This window comes from Psittacula echo (genome assembly GCF_963264785.1).
Source record: "Psittacula echo genome assembly, chromosome: 2".
In the NCBI taxonomy this organism is placed as follows: domain Eukaryota; kingdom Metazoa; phylum Chordata; class Aves; order Psittaciformes; family Psittacidae; genus Psittacula; species Psittacula echo.
Window position 1 is genome coordinate 107,799,898 of NC_137737.1, and position 19,084 is coordinate 107,818,981.

Below are 19,084 nucleotides of genomic sequence, written 5' to 3' on the forward strand. Positions count from 1 at the left end.
AAGCCAACCGTATCCTGGGCTGCATCAAGAGGAGCATGACCAGCAGGTCAAAGGAGGTGATCCTGCCCCTCTATTCTGCTCTCGTGAGACCTCACTTGGAGTGTGCAGTTCTGGTGTCCTCAACATAAAAAGGACATGGAACTGTTGGAACAAGTCCAGAGGAGGGCCACAAGGATGATCAGGGGACTGGAGCACCTCCCGTATGAAGACAGGCTGAGAAAGTTGGGGCTGTTCAGCCTGGAGAAGAGAAGGCTGCGTGGAGACCTCATAGCAGCCTTCCAGTATCTGAAGGAGGCCTACAAGGATGCTGGGGAGGGACTGTTCATCAGGGACTGTAGTGACAGGACAAGGGGTAACGGGTTCAAACTTAAACAGGCGAAGTTTAGATTGGATATAAGGAAGAAATTCTTTACTGAGAGGGCGGTGAGGCACTGGAATGGGTTGCCCAGGGAGGTTGTGCATGCTCCATCCTTGGCGGTGTTCAAGGCCAGGTTGGATGAGGCCTTGGGTGACATGGTTTAGTGTGGGGTGTCCCTGCCCATGGCAGGGAGGTTGGAACTAGATGATCTTAAGGTCCTTTCCAACCCTAACTATTCTGTGATTCTATGATTCTATGAATTAGGGGTGAGGCTGACCAGCCTGTACTTTCCTGGGTCTTCCTTCTTGCCCCTCTTGAAGATAAGAGTGGCAGTTGTTGCAGCTGCATTTACTTTCATGAACTTACCAGACTCACAGAGGGGAATTTTGCACTGTGAGATGGAAAGGATAAGTGGATTGAAAAAAAATGTATTTTTTTTTTGTGGGAGAAATTTATGTTATTTTGTTTTTTTCTTGACTCAAGATCTTCAATAACACCAAGGCAGGCTGTTTTGTAAGACAGCATCAGAGAAATCAGGTCAGTAAGGAACAATGGGGGTCCTAGTTGCCAGGCAAGTGGCTGCCAAGAAAGAACTTTCCGACAGCAGTTACAGCTGGACATCATTTGTATTTTCAGTAGGGCCTTTTCCAAGAAGAAATTTTTCTTGTTTGTTTCCAAATCAGAGGGAAGCGACAACTGACAGAGAGACATGGACATACATCCTACTAGGTAACATTTTCTTTGAATTCTATTAAAATCTAAGAGCTTACCTTCTGCACATCTAAAAGCTGTGATTCACTTGCTACACTGCAAAAAATCCAGCACTAGCCTTTACCCTTATGAGAAAGTGAGCCTTATATAGGAATGATTTGTATATTGGAAAGGTATTAGTAGAAAGGATGGTATACGATACAGTAGGAATTCTCAATTTCAAATTCCTATTAAAACTAACTTATTTTCACAATAAAACCCACACATGAGATGCAAGTTCACTGTGGACTTCCTGTTCAGATAAATCAATCCAACTTCCTCCTACTAAAGTTTATTACATCTTCAGGTTTTGAATGGTGACTTTAGAAATACCATTGGACTTTTCCATGGAATATAACATGGTGCAGTATCTGCAACTCTCCTCCTCAGGGTTCAGGTGTCTGTGATCTGAGGTCTAGCTCTGATTCAAAAAAGCTGCACAACCTTGGTTCAAACTTCTGAGATAAAATTGCAAAGTTCTGAGAAACAGCTGTAGAAAAGAATCTGCAGTACAGCTTCAAGTTGACATTTTCTTATGATCACAAAAGTAAGCCACGGTAAGACTTGGTTATATGCCTGAAAAAACTTGAACTTGTTCACAGGCAGTCTCCCAAGGTATAGCAACAAGAAAGAAGAACTTAATTCCCAGTGACATACAAATTTTCCCTCTTTTCTTGAGACAAAAGGGTCAAAAGATCCAAAGAAGCCTGCAAGGACAGAGAAAGGCAGCCACCATTTTAACCTACAGAAGCTCTTAGGAAGAAACTCATTTCCTAATAGTGATATAGAATGGGGAAGAGCATGGAAATAAGCAGTACCACTGAGACTGAAGACAGGCTACTGCATGAACACTGACAAAGGGAGAGACTAACTACAGAATTAATGCCAAAAGAAGAGGGTGGAAAATAGGGAAAACCAACTACAAAGATGACTGAGCATTCAGAATGTCATACACCAGGGGCTGCAGACTGTCCACCATATAGGACTTGGCAAAGTGCTCCACGTCATGGAACAGGAGGAAAGTGGTGGCATAGAGTACTCTTTGGTGTGCCAGAAGCACATTGACTTTGCACGCAGGGTTCAAGACAGTTGCTGGCCCGTATCACCTGCCTTAAGATACTTTCCTCTCTTCCAATCTGATGCAGTTAGAGAGTGTATGACAATACAGTACTGTATAATTTGTAGGGACTATTTAAAAAGTCCCTACAGTTTTTCAAATGGCTATAGGTCTTATATGCTTGTAAATTATGCCCCCTTTTAATCAATGAAAAAGAGCAAACAGGCAACTTAATTAACATTCCATAGTCAAAATAGGGTTGTTGCTCTGGTCCACATCTGATAATTTTCACAATCTGGTAATAGGAGAGGAGGTCTTCATTGATCAGAGGGAAGAGGATGTTCATTCTATCCCTGTTCATTCACTGTTCATTCCAGTGAGCATTTTGGCACATGTAGATTTTTTTCACAGAGCAAGTAGATGCCAGCACAGAACTAGCTATTTTGACACCTTGGAAAATCACCCAGCTGAAGCCAAAGCAGTGATCAAAATGAATAAAATGAAAAAGAATAATCTTTAAGAGTGGGGATTTGAAGAGTTCCTTTCCTCTGTTCTTCCAGATTGTAACAAGCCTTCTAGGAGCACCAGACAGTTTACAACTAACCTGCAGCAGTGAATCAAGAGCTCAGTTGTACTGTGAGTAACAGCTTTCCTCCTGACAAACTCTGGGGACAGGGTAGAAGAGACAGCAAAATGAACTATGTTAATTAAGACATTCCTGTTACTTCCTTGTACAAGGAATGTGTGAATTCTCTGGCTGGAAAATTATTGGTAAAATTGTCAGTGATTTTTTTTTTGCAAATATCCCAAGTTTTAGTTCTGACTGTTAAAAAAAAAAACAGAAATTGAGAATAGTTCATCAGAAGTTTCTTTCATGGACTCTTTTACTTCTTTTTTCAATTTCTTAAATTACAGTCGAGTTTTCTGGTTTAGGAAAGGAAAATATGCTGATTTTCTAGAATTATTCAAAATGTCACAGTGAAAAAAGAAACATGATGAGAAAAGGTAATGATTTTCCCTAGAACGCCTTAAAAATCCCCTCCCTTAGCAGGAGAAATGATTTTATTTTACTTTTTCTTCCTCCAGTAGCTTGCTTTATGCTATTTCTGTTCACCAGAGGATTCAAGGAATGACATTGTTAAAAAATAAAGTTGCCTAATAGAGAGGCCATAGCAGTTCTGCATTTTCTGGGAGACTGTTTTAATTGGGGCACTGCCTCACCATCAGAGTGCAGGTACATACACTGGATCAAGACTGGTATCATGCAATACATGTCAAAGACAAAACATGCTGCAAAACATTGAAATGATTGTACCCACAGAAATACTGATACGGATAAGGGGAAACTACAAAACATAGTCTACCTTATTAATCCTTCAACATTCCTACTTAGGTTTTACTATGGGTAGTTCTACTGGGTTTGGGTCAGATTTAGAGATTTGATTCTGGATGTTTTCAGGCACAAGAGGATTCCCAGTCTACTTCAGTAAAGGATAAGAGCATTTTTTTCATAACTATTGATTCTCAGATACTCAAACTTATTATATCCCATATGGCAGAGCCACTGTTCGTTCTGTGCTTACATACAAGGTGATTTCTTTTGTTCAAATATTTGTGCAGCTATTTAACTGCTAGCAATGGCTGGGTGGTTGAGATCTCTATAGCAGTAGTTGACATTGTGAGCATCACACCAAGCTAAGAGTCTTAATTCTCAAATAACAGTGTCTTTAGTGTGCAGCATTCTGGTATCCTGACTCTAAATAATGCTAATTGTGTGTGACTACTCTGGAATCCTTATTTTACAACTATGCCAGAGCGGAAATGTACATCAGAGTAATTTGAGATATGCTGTATAATGGAAATGTTCCGTCATGTATCTCCTGATGGATATTCTTCCCCTCTCCCCCTTTTTATTTTTAAGCGGCAGCACTCTTCTAGGATCATAACACCATATGAAACAGCTGTAGGAAGAGAAAGCTTTGGGCACAGCAACTGGTGATTCAAATTCCAGACAACCAGAAGTCTTGATTTCAGATCTTGAAATGAGAAACACTCCTTTTTCTAAGTCTGACTCTAATGTGGTTCCACAAACCAAAATCCACAATGGCCAAAATCCATTAAACTCCTCTTTTTCAAACCTGAACTCCACGGTCTAGGTTTAATCTAATCCAGACCAGAATGTAATTCCTTGGCCTTCCTGAACATTACACTGGAAAAGCACTTACATTTGTATTACATTTCATCAAAAGGAAGCAAAGCACTTTAGAAAGCATGTAACTGCTCCACTGAGTGTGATGCAACCAAGTCTGGAGAGATTGTCTTCCTTTGCATTCTAATTATAGATGCTTTTATTTACTAAAGTTGCAGATAAGACTTGTCTATTACAAGCCTCTGAAATCTCATTTTGCTAAAATGAAAACATATTTCAAATGCTTTGGAGAAATATTAAGATTATTGAATATCTAGCATACTGCTTCAAGTCTCCAAGTGGTTCACTAGACCCCTAGGGAACAGGCAAGCAGCATACAATTATCACAGTAATTAAAAAGGTGCAATGACTCTCCTCTTAAAGACTCCTGCTTTATTAATTCCATGGTATGCTTTGGAGACTGGCATTATTTTACTCCTACCAGCTTAATTATACTGTCATTAGTTTATCAACATCTCTTTTTAAGCCCTTGGGCCACTTATTAGCATGTCACTTGCTAACAGTTAACCAATAACCACTACACCTTCAAAGCAGGATCTTCTGCTATAAAAAAAGACAATTTATAGAGATGGATTTAATACCATCACACAGTTTACATTTTTCAGTCAGCTATCACTTTCTGCTTTTAATTGAAAAGAGTTACCATTTAGCTTAATGAAAACACAAATAAAGCTGATATATTACAAGGCATTATCAGATAATAAAATACTTCCAGTACATAACTGTTTATGAGACTGAAACCATGTTTTAACACTTAACAGTATGTACCACTGAAAAGACCAAAAGGATATGATGCTCTTAAATATACCTAACTTGTGGACTTCTCTCTCTACAGAGTCTGGCTGGGGTGGAGTCAATTTCCTTCACAGTAGCCTGTATGATGTTGTGTTTTGGATTTGTGACTACAAGAAGACTGATAACACACCAGTGTTTTAAATGCTGCTAAGCAGTGCTTGCAGGCTTTCTCTTTTTCCCACTCTGTCCCTGCAGAGAGTAGACTGAAGGTGGACAAGAGTCTGAGAGAGGACACAGTGGGAACACCTGACTCCACCTGACCAAAAGGATATTCCATACCATATGACGTAATGGTCAGCAATCAAAGCACAAGGGAAGGAGAGGAAGAAGGGAAGCTCATTCTTATGGCGTTTGTCTTCTCAAGCAACCATTATGTGTGCCGAGGGCCTGCTTCCCAGGAAGCCGGTAAACATCTGCCTGCTAATGGGAAATGCTGAATAAATTTCTTATTTCACTTTGCCTTCAAGTGCAGCTTTTGCTTCACCTATTACACTGTCTTCATTTCAAACCATAAGTCTTCTTGCCTTCCTTCTGTTTTCTCCCTGTCCTGCAGCAGAGGTGACTGAGTGAAGTAGCTGTGTGGGTACTTGGTTGCTGGCTATCAGCCCACCACACTCTAAGCCTTCAGCACAGACAGGCTCACTTAAACAGCACCCTATGTTATATTATGATCAAACTATGAGAAAAACTGTTTTAATTTAAAAACCCTGAAATATTTGTGTATTAAATACATACTTACCTTGACTAGACAGATAATTTTACATTATGAAAGGCATAGTCATCCAGAAACCCTCCTGAAAGGAACTCTAACTTTTTTATGCCTCACTTTTGACTAAGCTGAAGTTATCTTGGTCTAGTAAATAAAAATCTTATAAATACTAAATACTTAACTGTTATGATAACAGTACTGTTTTTTGGTATTTTTCATTAAATACTTCTTTCCAGTAATGACAGTAAGAAAACAAACAAAAATAATATAAAAGGGCTAGTACTTGTATAAGCTTGCATCTTCAAAACATAACACTGGGATTCTGACAACAACTATATTTCATTCTATGTTTGACATTTCACCAATCAGTTCACCTAAAATGCCATTTAGCCACTGACAGGTGGCCAGGTGACTTTACAAAAAAGTAACTTTACTTTCATATCCAATGGAAATAACATAGAATGACAGAACCATAGAATGGTTAGAGTTGAAAGGGACCTTAAAGCTCATATAGTTCCAATCCCCTGCCATCGGCAGGGACATCTTCCACTAGACCAGGTTGCTCAAAGCCCTGTCCAACCTGGCCTTGAACACTTCTAGAGATTGGGCAGCCACAACTTCTCTGGGCAACCTGTTCCAGTGCCTCACCACCCTCACAGTAAAGAACTGAGGTATGCAATTTTTCCTATTAAAAAGACAAATAACACTAAGTCATTCTTTAAAAGATTAGGATCAATAAGCTAATACCATTTGCTTAGTTCTATTTCCTCTAGATACACTTCTGCCTATCTTCTACCAACTTTACAGCAGCAGAAAGAAAATTCAAAATACTGGGGAAAATACTAATGACAAAAGAAACCCCTCCAGGTCACAGTATACTCTGAGCGGTTGAATCCCAAATTAATATCACTGCCAGTCTTCCTGAAAATTACTGTACAATTGCTTTTGTATAATAGGTCTACTCTGAATTCTTTTTACAGAGGTCAGCACTATTAATTATAACATCCAAAACAGGAGCCAAGACTGCTACACAGCAAAACAAATCACACTACCTCACTTAAAGAAAAGACATGCTGTCAGTCTCTCAAGAAAGCAGTCCTTTGCTAAACCTCAGCTGCTAATTGAGACTTAACAGTGCATAGTTTTCCTGTTACACAGCATCTCTTTCCACTTTGTATGCAAGTTCGATGTATCTGACATTGAAAAAAAGGAACTTTACCCAAAAGAAAGAGAGTTTTTATCAAGCTTGGGATACTAGGGAAAAAAAGAAAAAAAAAAAAAAAGAGAAAAGAAAAAAAACCCCTGGAATCCAAACATAAACTGGCAAGGGGAGGGTGTAATGAATTGGAGAGAGCTCAGCGCATACCTGACAGTAAAGAATGCACAGGCATGATTTCTCTACAGTGGCACTGAAGGTTGGTTTCAAGGTCATTGTAGCTGGCATACACCAATAGCTTATACTTAAAGGCATTCAGTCTTAATTCCTGCAGCCTGATGGTTTAAGGTTCACAGTAAAAACTGCTAGTGAAATAACTTACATTTTCAATCCTAGAAAGATGCTTACAAATTTCCAGTTGCTTTTAAGTACTCACCAGCACATTTTGTTCTTGTTCTGAGAGCTGGGCCAGGAGAGCCGGTTCCTCCTTCACCTGGTCTTGTAAGTAATACGCTGATTTCATATTCTGTGTCAGGATCCAGGTGCCCAATCTTATAGCTTGTGGAGTCCACAGGTTGTATGTCATACCAGCTTCCACTTGAAGTTCGATACTCAACTTCCCTTTGAATAATGGGTCCATCCCCATTGATAGAATTTGCATTCAACTGTATCCACAGGTAAGTTGCACCAACAGAGGACAGCTGAGGTGGAGCAATGGGAACTGGTGGTTCTGAAGCACAGTAAGTTACAAAAAGCAGCAATGATTATACTGGAATTCTTTTCTGCTTCTAAAACATTCAAATAAGCAATGGGGTTTGCGCTATATTAGAGCTTAAGAATCCATAAAACTAGGGTTATGAAGAAATAATCACTAGGATAAACTTATTTCCAATAAAATCCAATATGCAAACTCTGTTGCTTATGCACTTGGAGATTCTAATATGAAAATTTTGTTTTATTCTGAGTAACTTCAAACCAGGTACAACTGGTACTCTAGCCACCAGACATTACATGGCAAATTAGAACTTACAGTTTGAAAATGAAGATGATGTCAGGTTTTCTTATCAAAATATTGTTCTTACTGGATGTAAATATAAATCCTACACAAAACTATATTTTTTAAGCTAAAATTGATATTGTAGTCTATCCTTAGACATAACCAGAATGGTGAGTTTTGCGTGAAAACAAAAAGAATTTTTTATTCATTATTTCTCATGGACTGTGCTACTCAGCCTTCATATTTTCATAGACTTCCATGTAAGCAGAATAAATATAGCATTTTTTCAAGTCCTTTATCCTGGTTAAACAGAAAGAGCTTCTCAATGAAAGCTGGGGGAATTCTTTAGTCTTTAATACGAGTCTGATGCTATGGCTTATTTTTGCTGCCACACAGAAGCAGCACTTGGTCTCATAGAGCAAGCGTCTTTTAATAGTTTGCACTCTAAAGATTTCAAAAGTTTAAATTTTAAAACAACTTTTCTTTATCACATGATGGACACCTCATTTAAAATTAGACTGCAGAAATAATTTGCAGACCTCATCTCCTTTTAAAGGAAAATAAATTCTTTTTTTTTTTCCTATTGATTAACCAGGAAATTACTCTGCTGCTTCATGCATCACAGCTGCACAAAATACCCCTTCCATTGGTTAAATATATTGAAGTAGAATGAAACCAGGCTGCTGTAATAAGGCACTGTTTTATCCAATATTCTGAACATATCTATCAGCAAACACTGCCACCTTCTTAAGGCTACACAGAATATGTAATGAATGTAGAACATCTGTCTTCCCTAAGCTGTAGATTCAGATTTATCCTCTTCTGCTAACCATTTTCCAGCGTGCTGAGATATAGGTAGTCAAATAGAAAAGAAGGTGAATTTATATACTTCATACTCTTTTCAAAGACTTCAAAGTCAAGAGTTAAAGCAAAAAACATACAGGAATGATGCACACAGGACAAACGAACTCTGGAAATTGGTATTACTATTTCCTGAGAAATAGTAGGTTTGCTGGTTTAACAAGCATAATTATCCTGCATTATGATACCTTTCTTCATTTACAGAAAGAGTACTCAACCCACAGAGCACAAAGTACATTGAAGATTAGCTGTGCTTCAGATATAGTCGCTAATTAGCACTGCACACTTGTATGTAAGCTTCGATCTGTGTGACTTGTTAGTAATTGCTGAAATATGCCATCACAAAATGGCAAACATAGGCACCAGCAGTATGTATTTTCATCTTAATAGAGCAAATTGATTATTGTAATAAAGTACATGATACAGTGAGCAACAATCCGGAATGCCTCTGAAAATATCTAACTAATTATCACTGATTGGGATAGACATAAAAATTGCTTATTATATTATGGTAGATTCCAATACATAACGAAAATAATATTGTTTACATTTTCAAATTAGTAAGGAAAACAGGGCTATATGTCAGTAGCAATATATGGCAGACTGATATCTTTTGGTTAGAGTCATACTGCAGTTTTATTGAAATTATTGTTCCTAAAGTATATAAACTCAGGCTTCATACAGTAATAACATGTCTGGAAACAGCTCTGACTTGCCTCAAAATGATTTAGCATCAATTTAAGTCATTAGGCTGTTTTGTGAACCAAGACATGAAATGGAACTTTTATAGAGCATCCTAAGGCATTTACTTAGCCATGCTGAAAGAACAGTTAATTACTTTCAAGTTTCAAATGCTACTAAAGGCTGTTGAAGTGCCATTCAAAATGCGAACTCAGGAGTTAGGTCACTAAGGTTAGTGGTTACAACAATTCATTCCAAGTATTACAAGTACTTGAAACAGACAGTATTTTATTGTCTTTTTATCCCTCAGGGCATATTTTTCATTCCTTTGTGACCACAGTGCAAAAGGTTAATGCAACCTGCATTATTTTACCAAAGCCTACATATACTGCTGTTTAATTCTAGTAACGCAGTTTAATTCTAGTAACGCAGTTTAATACTAAAAGTAGTCTTCTTACCAGAGATTGAGGTTACATAAAATGAACCTTTCATTACAAATATGATGCTCATTTTTAAATGACTGGTTAAAAACATGAGATCCAGAGTTAAGCAGACACTTTAATACAGTGGACTACCAAATATAATGAGCCAATTTCATGACTGAAATATGAAAGTTGTTCTTCTGACTTTTTATTTATGTTATATTTTATTGTTATTTTTTATTTGTTCTTTAGATACGGTTTATTTTTTTTTAGGATACTGAGAAATTTCAATCACTTAACCAGGTAAGTATCAGGCTGCAGCATCACCACCTTTCACTAAAAGCAGTTTTACTGTTGGCCACTAGGGTAGCCTCAAATACGTACCATGCAAATTACTTTGCCATTAGTACCTTTAGAAAAATGGTACAATAACCTGTGTTTTTACAGCTGAGGATAGTCAGAAAAAGAATTTCAACTGATTGCAGAAACAAGTTTGTAGCACATGCTGTTTAGTACAATTGGTTAGCTTAGAAGAAGGTAAGCTCATCCATAATTTCAAATTCAGTGCTTTTAAATTCTGTGACAAATGGCGATAAGCATAATCTCTTATGGAAATAGTGGCCACCCTACTAAATCAGAGATCTGCAGATGTCAGAAGGCTTTAGGCAGATGTTCCAATGTTACCCTACATAAATACATCATTTACAGTAAATATGAGAAAAAGACAAAGCCTTTATGATAAGGAGCAACCCTTCTCATAGGCAGAGAGTAAAAACAAATTTAACTGTACATGCATAGAAACTTTATTCATAGAAACTATTTATTCTTATGCCTTCTATATTAACTGGAAACTTGAAATGTCAACTCCTTCATTTACACTGCTTTGTATTTTAAATTATACAGAATAATACAGAATTTCCAGATATTTTCTATAAGATCCTAAGATCTTTATGTTTTGCAGTTCTTTTAAAATTTTTATAGGGAGAGGAAAGGCATCACACAGAGATGCCAGTGGAGATAATGTAAATCTCTGAGATTTAAGTGAGTTCTAGAACACAAAAAATGCATGTTTCTACTTGGTGGCTCAGAACAGCTAATTTAAAAAAATGAGGAAAAAAAATCTACTTCAATAATAACAATAATATTTTCCAATTTTTCTTCTGAGGTGAGTGAGTGGGAGAATGGAGCCAGGCTCCACTTACAGGAGAACAGGGAAAAAACATTAATCCTGCAATCTGATTTTTTTTTACAATTAAATAGCAACTGTTAGAAAGTCAATACCGTGGTATTCCCATGTGATACTGTTCAGCACATCATGAGCAGGTGAAGTGATAAAAATAAAGTGTCAATCATCTCTGATGCTATGTCCATGTTAATAAGGTCTTAATAATTATAAAACTAATCACATCATCATAATTGTATAGTCTTGAAATCAACTAAACAGCTTTAATACTGTTTTCTTCCATTTTCCTACATTTTTAATACATATATATACACATATACAGATATACATATTATTGTGCTCCTCTTTTGAGCATGCAAATGATTTCATGCCATTGGGAATGATGGAAAGCAGTATCATTTTTACAGCATTTAATTGTGGATGAAGGGCAACAAATATCCCTGCTGATAACAAAAGACATGGAGAACCACAGCTCTTCATGCAATCTATTTTTTTTTTTTTTTTTTTTTTTTCAACAAAAGGCTTTCAATAATTCCTGCCAAAACATTTAATTAAATAATACCTCTAAACAGTATGATGCATAACACGTGAGGTAATTTTACACTATTCCTTTACTGAGATTGTTTAAGATGAAAACTTGACCTGGCCCAGTATTCTAATGTTCTTGAAATTACCTTTAAAGTCATTATTTTAAAAATGTAACTGTTGCATTTTATACCTATTATTTAACTTTGGAGAAAAACAAGTGTCCTTGTACTATACAATGGTAAGCCTATGCACACATAATTAATTAGCTGGCATTCCTGCTAAACCCTATAGTAGTAGCAGTTGTACTTTTACCACCCATGCCAGCAAGGCTCAAACAGCTCTCTTCCTCAAACATGATTTCTTCCAAACCCAAACATTCTGAATTGTCCACTCCTGACTTGCCAACTCTCTTTTTAAGACAGTGGTGCCTCAGTCTGCACTATACTCTTACTCCATCTGCATCTGTTTACCTAAGTGTTCTAAATTCATCTACCCTTCCTGTTCTCAGCTTTGCTCAGTTTTCATTTTTAACCCATGCTATGGTCACCATCACCACATTCCAAACCACTAAATTCCCACTCCAAGTTTTGGTTTTATTCAGTAGCTTTTAAATTGACTTTCACGGGAACAGAAAAACAGTGGGTTTGATCTATCATCCTCCTGAAAAAAAGTTTCTGCTTCAAAGCCAGAGTCTTCAGCACTTTCTTAAGACAAGTTTGCTAAGATGGCTGAACTATCTCATCTGTTTTGCCTGCAGATTTTTTCAAAACCTTCAGGCTGAGGCTCACACCCACAAAGGACAACATCAGCCTGAAGTCAGTTTGTCAAAATAGCAGCATCTGAAAGCAGGACTTCATGACAGGGTTTGTAAAGCAACCATAGAGTCCTCATACCAGCAATTCGTAAAAAAAAGGGGTACAGACAGACTGATGGATCCAGCATAAAAGGGTAGTTGGCAGAGAGAAAAAAGAGATGTTATGTACCTGTGTATACTTAATGTATAAGAACAACTGATACTAAAGATAAGCAACCATTAATATTTTCTTACTGTCTCTTGCTCTGAAAATGATTTTGTCCTCCAGAATAAATTGTTTGCTGTAGATATCCAAAGACGTTTGTTTCTGTTCTTGATGTTAAATCTTCCATTTGGAAAGATGCAGACATTTAAGCTGCCTCCATTACAGATGGCTACCTTTCTATGTCCTTGCTTAAAAACATAACAAAAATCCTTTCAGCCAATCTGACACCTAGGTTTACCTTGTTTGAACTCAATAAGCAGTCTGAACTCTGTAATAATCTGATGTCTGCTCAGACGGACTCATTCTGTTCTTCTAAACCTAATCAGTGCTGGATCTGACCACTTTTAGAAAAATTCAACCTATGGACTGTATGTAGAAGTCTACTTTACTTCACCAAAGACATTTAATCAATTCCACCCTACTATTTTCCTTTTGCTCAATGTTTGATTACTTTTATGTCACCTATTAGATATGAACTGCTGTTTTTTACAATAAGTGGGTGATCTGACAAGGCAAGGGAGACAAGAATTTCATGTCTCCCATTAGATAAAGTGACATTTCAATCCAATTCTCCGACAAACTTAGATGAGGATAGTGTGCAGTTTGAGCACACACAATGACAAGGCACTTGTCTTTTCAGCCTCTCCTATCAGAACAAACACTCAAGTAAATTGAAAACCTCCCCTTCAGGAATTATTTAAATAGATCAATCAATACTTTATTTCACCATCCTCTAAAAGGCAAATAACACAAACAAGTTTTCAAAAAACACCCCCTTTTTTTTCCGCCTTGTTTAAGTCCAGACTACTTGTTCACTGACAGGCTTTTTCGCATTATCTAGACAATATTCACGTTTACAGTTCTTTAATGAGATAACACAGGATTAACTGACAGCTCTTTAATTGCCTTTTTTTTTTTTTTTTTTTTTGTCCTCCATACAGATTAAACCTTGCTATAACTGTATCTGCTCAGGTAAAGAAGCAAAAGAGAGGAAAAAAAGAACATTAGGCAGTTTCTTACATATCTCTTATCTTCAAGGTTGCATTCCTATTCCTTTGTGATTTCAGGTTTATTTTTCAGCACCTGCTACTAGCCCTTCTGCTGATTTCAAAAGTTCTGGTACTTGGCGTCCAGTGCTACACATCACCATGCTACAGCAACACTACAAACCTTCAAGAGGTTTATGTAAGTAATTGGAATTTACTTAGAATAAGTTCCTACTTAGCGAAACTATGTCTACAATGAAGTAGAATGAATGTTGTACAGAGCTGTAACGTGCTCCCTACTTAAAAGATATTTTGAAAAAGATGAATTTACTTATTTCTAACTGGAGTTACGAATTCAGCAACCAGAATGAAACAGCACAGTAACAGTGAAGAACTGATTCTGTTTAATTTACAAAAGCTAGGTTTGATTGTCCCGTCATCCTAGCAATGTAATTCCAGGGCAATTCCTACCAAGTCAGTTTAGTTACACCAGTGTAAATGAGAAGAGAATTAGATTCATTGTTTCCAACAAAGAGTGGGGAGTAATTACACCACTGTTTCTACACATACTATTATTAAGCCATCAGTAATTCCCAAGTATACTAAGCATTACATGCAATATGGTTAAATGTACATTTTCCATGATTTATTGATGGTAATGGATTAAAAAAAGATATAGCTGCAACAAAATTGATCCATTATTTTTGAATTCTGCTAACTAACACTGCAGAAAGGCTGCTGAAAAAAATAGGAAATACAATTTCTTAATTATATGCCATCAATGTAAAAGCATAGTTACTAATTAGCCCCTAATGCTGCTATTTCAGTATAGACATCTAAGGTTTTACAGCACAATGTTTAAAATGGGTCTTTTTAGGTCAGAAGGAATGACCTGCAGGTGGTCTCATAAAAGCTCCAATACAGGCAACAGGGATTACCATAATTACTTCGCCACTCTACAAGTAGTTAATGGGATTACACCCTAAGGCTATCAACATGTCCGCAGTGTCCAGTGCAAATTTTCTGAAAGAATCTGAGTAAGCACAAATGCTGTAATGATACACTTCATAATTTCAACTACTATACCTCAAAAGGAGCACTAATAAATTAAAACTCCCTAAATTAAAGAAATTGGAAAAATCTAACTAACTTCTTCAGTTACCCCCTGTCACTGATGCAGTCAGTCTTCCATCTGCCTTCTTCAGGCAGCCTCCATTCTTCCTCATTTTCACTGCTGTTATGTGTGAAAGATGCTATTCCTATTGGGGCTTATAGTGCACACTTTCTCTCCTTGCTGACATTGCCATTTTTGGCCACCCCTTGTATTTCCCTTTTATTTCTTTTTATTTTTCATGCTTGAACTGAAATAACCTAATTTCTTTCACCATGCCTTATAATTATATTCTCATCTCACCCACTGTTTTGTTCTCCATCTGTCCGTTCAAAAATCTCAGTTTTAATGCTACGAATTGTTTTGTCTTGTTATCTTCATACACTGGCAATTTGCAAGCTGCTTCTCTTTGTCTTGTCCTGTTTCTGTCCATTTTTCCTAATCCACATCCATTAAAACCATATTCCTGCTTTTGGAAAATCGTTTCTTCATTATGATTCTCTTAAATCTTCTACTGGTAACCTAGTATTCCCCAGTCTAACCCATAGCTCAAGTTTCTTCCTTTCCAATCAACACCTGCTCATCTCACAGACAAGCAAGCAAAATGGAATTTAAACATAATGAATGTTAAAAATCGGTTTAGCACAGTTTTCTATAATGAGGATGTACAGACCTGTATGCATTCTATTTAAGTGTTTCCTGCTGTTTTTAAAAACAGCCCTGCATATGTTGGAGTATATATATTTTATGTTCTCATTTTAGTGTAAATCTCTTATATTTTGCAGTAAGTATGTTTTTAGAAAGCAATCTCCACAAAGGAGGTAAACAGCCAGTATTATGCTCATACTTTAAAAAATCTTGAAAGATATACAGTTCTAAACAGTGCATTTTGGGGAAATATTTAAAACAACAATCAACAAGTAACTGGTTAATTAGCCCTGGCTTCTTCTGTCATTCCATTGTTACAGCTGGATAGACTCTTAAGATTTACATAAACAGAGTCTATTTATTGAACCTCTTATCGACTTTAACAGGCTATGGGTGATACTCTTACTGAATTAGCAATTGCAGGTCCTTATTCCATGCACCAAGCATGCAAATAATGAATTTTATTTTGATATACCTTTGACTATCAGTTCTGCATAGTTTGATACACCAACTCCTCCTTCTGTCCGAATCATGCAGCGATAGTTGCCAGCGTCCCGCTTTGTGGCATTTACCACACTGAAAAGAGCTACAAATCGGCGAAAGTTAAACACTTTTATGTCCTTCAGAGGTGCGTCCCTTACATAAATACCCTAGGTAAAGAAACAAAAATAAAAAATATTGTTAGTCATACTTAAGAAAAAAAAACCTGACAACCAATTATATTTATCTCAAGTTCCCCAAGAGGAGAGGCAAGATAAAAGCAGAAGTCTGTATGTTACTTTTACAGATGTTTACTCTGTGAGACTTTACTGCCTTCCCATGTGAGTTAAACCATTTATCACCACTGGGCAACCACTCATCTGGAACAGCTGTTTTCAACTCTTTATAGATTAACTAATAGAAAGATTTAGGAGCAATGTAACATTTACTTGCTTGGCTTGCTTTACACAAATATTTAAAGTTATTTCTTTTAAAGAAACATGAAACCCAGCATATTCAGCGTCTGCTTTCTCTTTCTGCTCTGCATCTGCTACTTGGTGTATGCATCTTGCACAGCTTGCACAGAAATGTCAGTGGGTGGTTCTCATATAGCAGCACGTACAGGTGAGGATATTAGTGACTCAGAAGGAAGAAACTAGGCACAGATTTACCAGGCAAACGACCACAAGGCTGAAGTTGTCTCCGTCTCTCACTTCCTCACTGTGATAATGGGAACTGGGCAGTTTCTACTCTTGTGCAGTGTCTCACCTTCAGTTCAACATATTGTGCATCTTTTGAAGGCAGGGCACAAGAAAACGAGCTGTGTAACAGCTGAGGAGCACAATGCCCAGCGTAAGTCCCATGCTACCAGCCTGCTCCTTCATGTGATCTGGCACATGGCTGGAGGATTGAAAAAGTGAGGGTAGTAGGCATAAGAGGACAGAGATGACATCTTGTCATGTTCTCTGACACAAAGATGAGGGCATTGAGACTTGGCTTTCAGATCCTCATCAGAAAGTGTGTTCCACCTGCCCATGAACACTAGCAAACCTTCAGAAAATATATCATCATCACATTACTAGATTACTAGAATGACTAGAATTACAAGAGCTGGCTGAAAAAACCTGTACATACAAATCTAGCGAAAACATTCACTCAAACAAGCAAACAAGAAAGATGCACTTTTCACAGAAACATATATATTTCAACAAGCTGAAGGCTATAGCCATCATCAAAACATCAAAAGAAACCGGAGAACACCAATAAGCACCTCCCAAAAGGCATTCTTCAGGAAGGTATATGCCCAATCTGATGCTATATAATGATACCAGATCTTTTTAGTAGAATTTCCTGACTTCAGAAGCTTCAAGCAGGGCAAGCCTCCTGCAATACAAAGCTTCTATAAACCATCAACACAAGCTGGTGATTTCTGCTTTTCTGCCCTAGAGTCTGTAGTTTGTCCAGCAGAATTTAAGTTCTATATCAGAAACAGTAAACTCATTTTGTTATGGCATTTACTTAGCACTATATTGAGAGTACCCTTAAAATACCAGTTATAACCCAGAGTTTCAAGTACAAGGTACATAAAATTAAACTCATTCACAAATCACAAAACCACATCAAAATTCATCATGCCATTAAATGCTAAAGAAGCAGCATAAGTAACAGTAAATAGGATTACTCTACAGTAAGGCAGTTATTTCCTCTTCAAAAATCAACATGGGTGATGCACAGCTTATTTAAAAGAAAAAAAAAAAAAAGGTTTGTAAGATGCCCAAAGAAGAATGTACTATTATGCCTTAAAAATTACTTGGTCTTAAATTATTTCTTGGGAAGTACTTCAAGCAGTTACCAGCTCCTTAGAATTCCTAGAATTCTGAGTTGCTGATAAACCGGCCTCTCTGACATGGCATGACAGTTACCAAAAACAACACTCGGAAAGAAACATTTCACACTACTATTTCTAAACTACTGGTTTTACCACTGTAATATCCTTCTAGCAAGAATGGCTGCAGACAGCAGAAAGCAAGTAGAGCAGGTTAGTTATGATTTTGGAGAATTAGTATTTCTTTTAGCAACATTATATTTTACCCAAGACAATAACTGATTGATCCTAATTATCAGAGCTGCTGACCAGTCACAAACCACCTTTTAAGAGTTTCATTTTAAAGTACATTTCTTCAGCTTTCAGGCTCCTTAAGGACTCTATGCATAGCCAAGTCATGTGCTTACATTACATCCACCCACGCTAGTTTTTCCTTTTTACTAGTCACAACATCAGGAAGCTTTACACAGGCTACTTTATCCTGCCAAGAAACAGGGTAATTTATTCCCTAGAGAACAAAATACTGCCACACACTGATTAATTTGAGTACCTAAACTAGCCCAGCTCATTTAGAGTGCTAACAAGCCGCTCTGCGCTCCAGCCTGCACAGTACACCCGCCCTTCCATGCAGGGCAACTGCATTCAGACTTTACCAGGACTCTCACGAGTTACAACACAACTGAAGAACCATATGAATATTTTAAGAATTATTTCTTGCTGTTCCCACCCAACAAAAGCTACAGTATGCTGCTAAAGAGACAAAAAGGTGAAGGGAAAGGACCAGGCAATGCCATGAAGCAGTATAATTTCTGCCTTAGCTGCCGCTCATGAAGAGAAGAGACCATGGAAAGGTATGATGCATGCACACTCCCCACTGGCCCCAGACACAGAGGGGACTATCTCTTACCACACAGGCCCCGACCAGGTCTCCCAGTAGCCAACAACAACACAGCCTGAGGGACACCAGTCCACAAAGGGAACTGCTCAAATACTTGGTCCCATAGGAAATATTTCCCATGGTTTTTGTGGCTATGTATAAGGAATCATAGCATGTATAAGGCTCATAGCAGCCTTCCAGTATCTGAAGGGGGCCTACAAGGATGCTGGGGGGGGACTCTCCATCAGGGACTGTAGTGACAGGACAAGGGGTAATGGGTTCAAACTTAAACAGGGGAAGTTTAGATTGGATATAAGGAAGAAATTCTTTACTGTGAGGGTGGTGAGGCACTGGAATGGGTTGTCCAGGGAGGTTGTGAGTGCTTCATCCTTGGCGGTGTTCAAGGCCAGGTAGGACAGAGCCTTGGGTGAC

At 37.6% G+C, this 19,084-nt stretch overlaps 1 protein-coding gene across 1 annotated transcript in view; it reads right to left on the reverse strand.

Annotated features, from left to right (window-relative positions):
* PTPRM (protein tyrosine phosphatase receptor type M) overlaps positions 1–19,084 on the reverse strand; it is a gene marked incomplete at its 5' end in the record, with an annotated part of 476,815 nt that overhangs the window by 277,972 nt on the left and 179,759 nt on the right. Inside the window, 2 exons of the mRNA XM_080610125.1 lie at positions 7,471–7,764; positions 15,946–16,120. Coding sequence (XP_080466251.1) covers positions 7,471–7,764; positions 15,946–16,120 — 469 coding nt within the window. The remainder of the gene's footprint in view (positions 1–7,470; positions 7,765–15,945; positions 16,121–19,084) is intronic.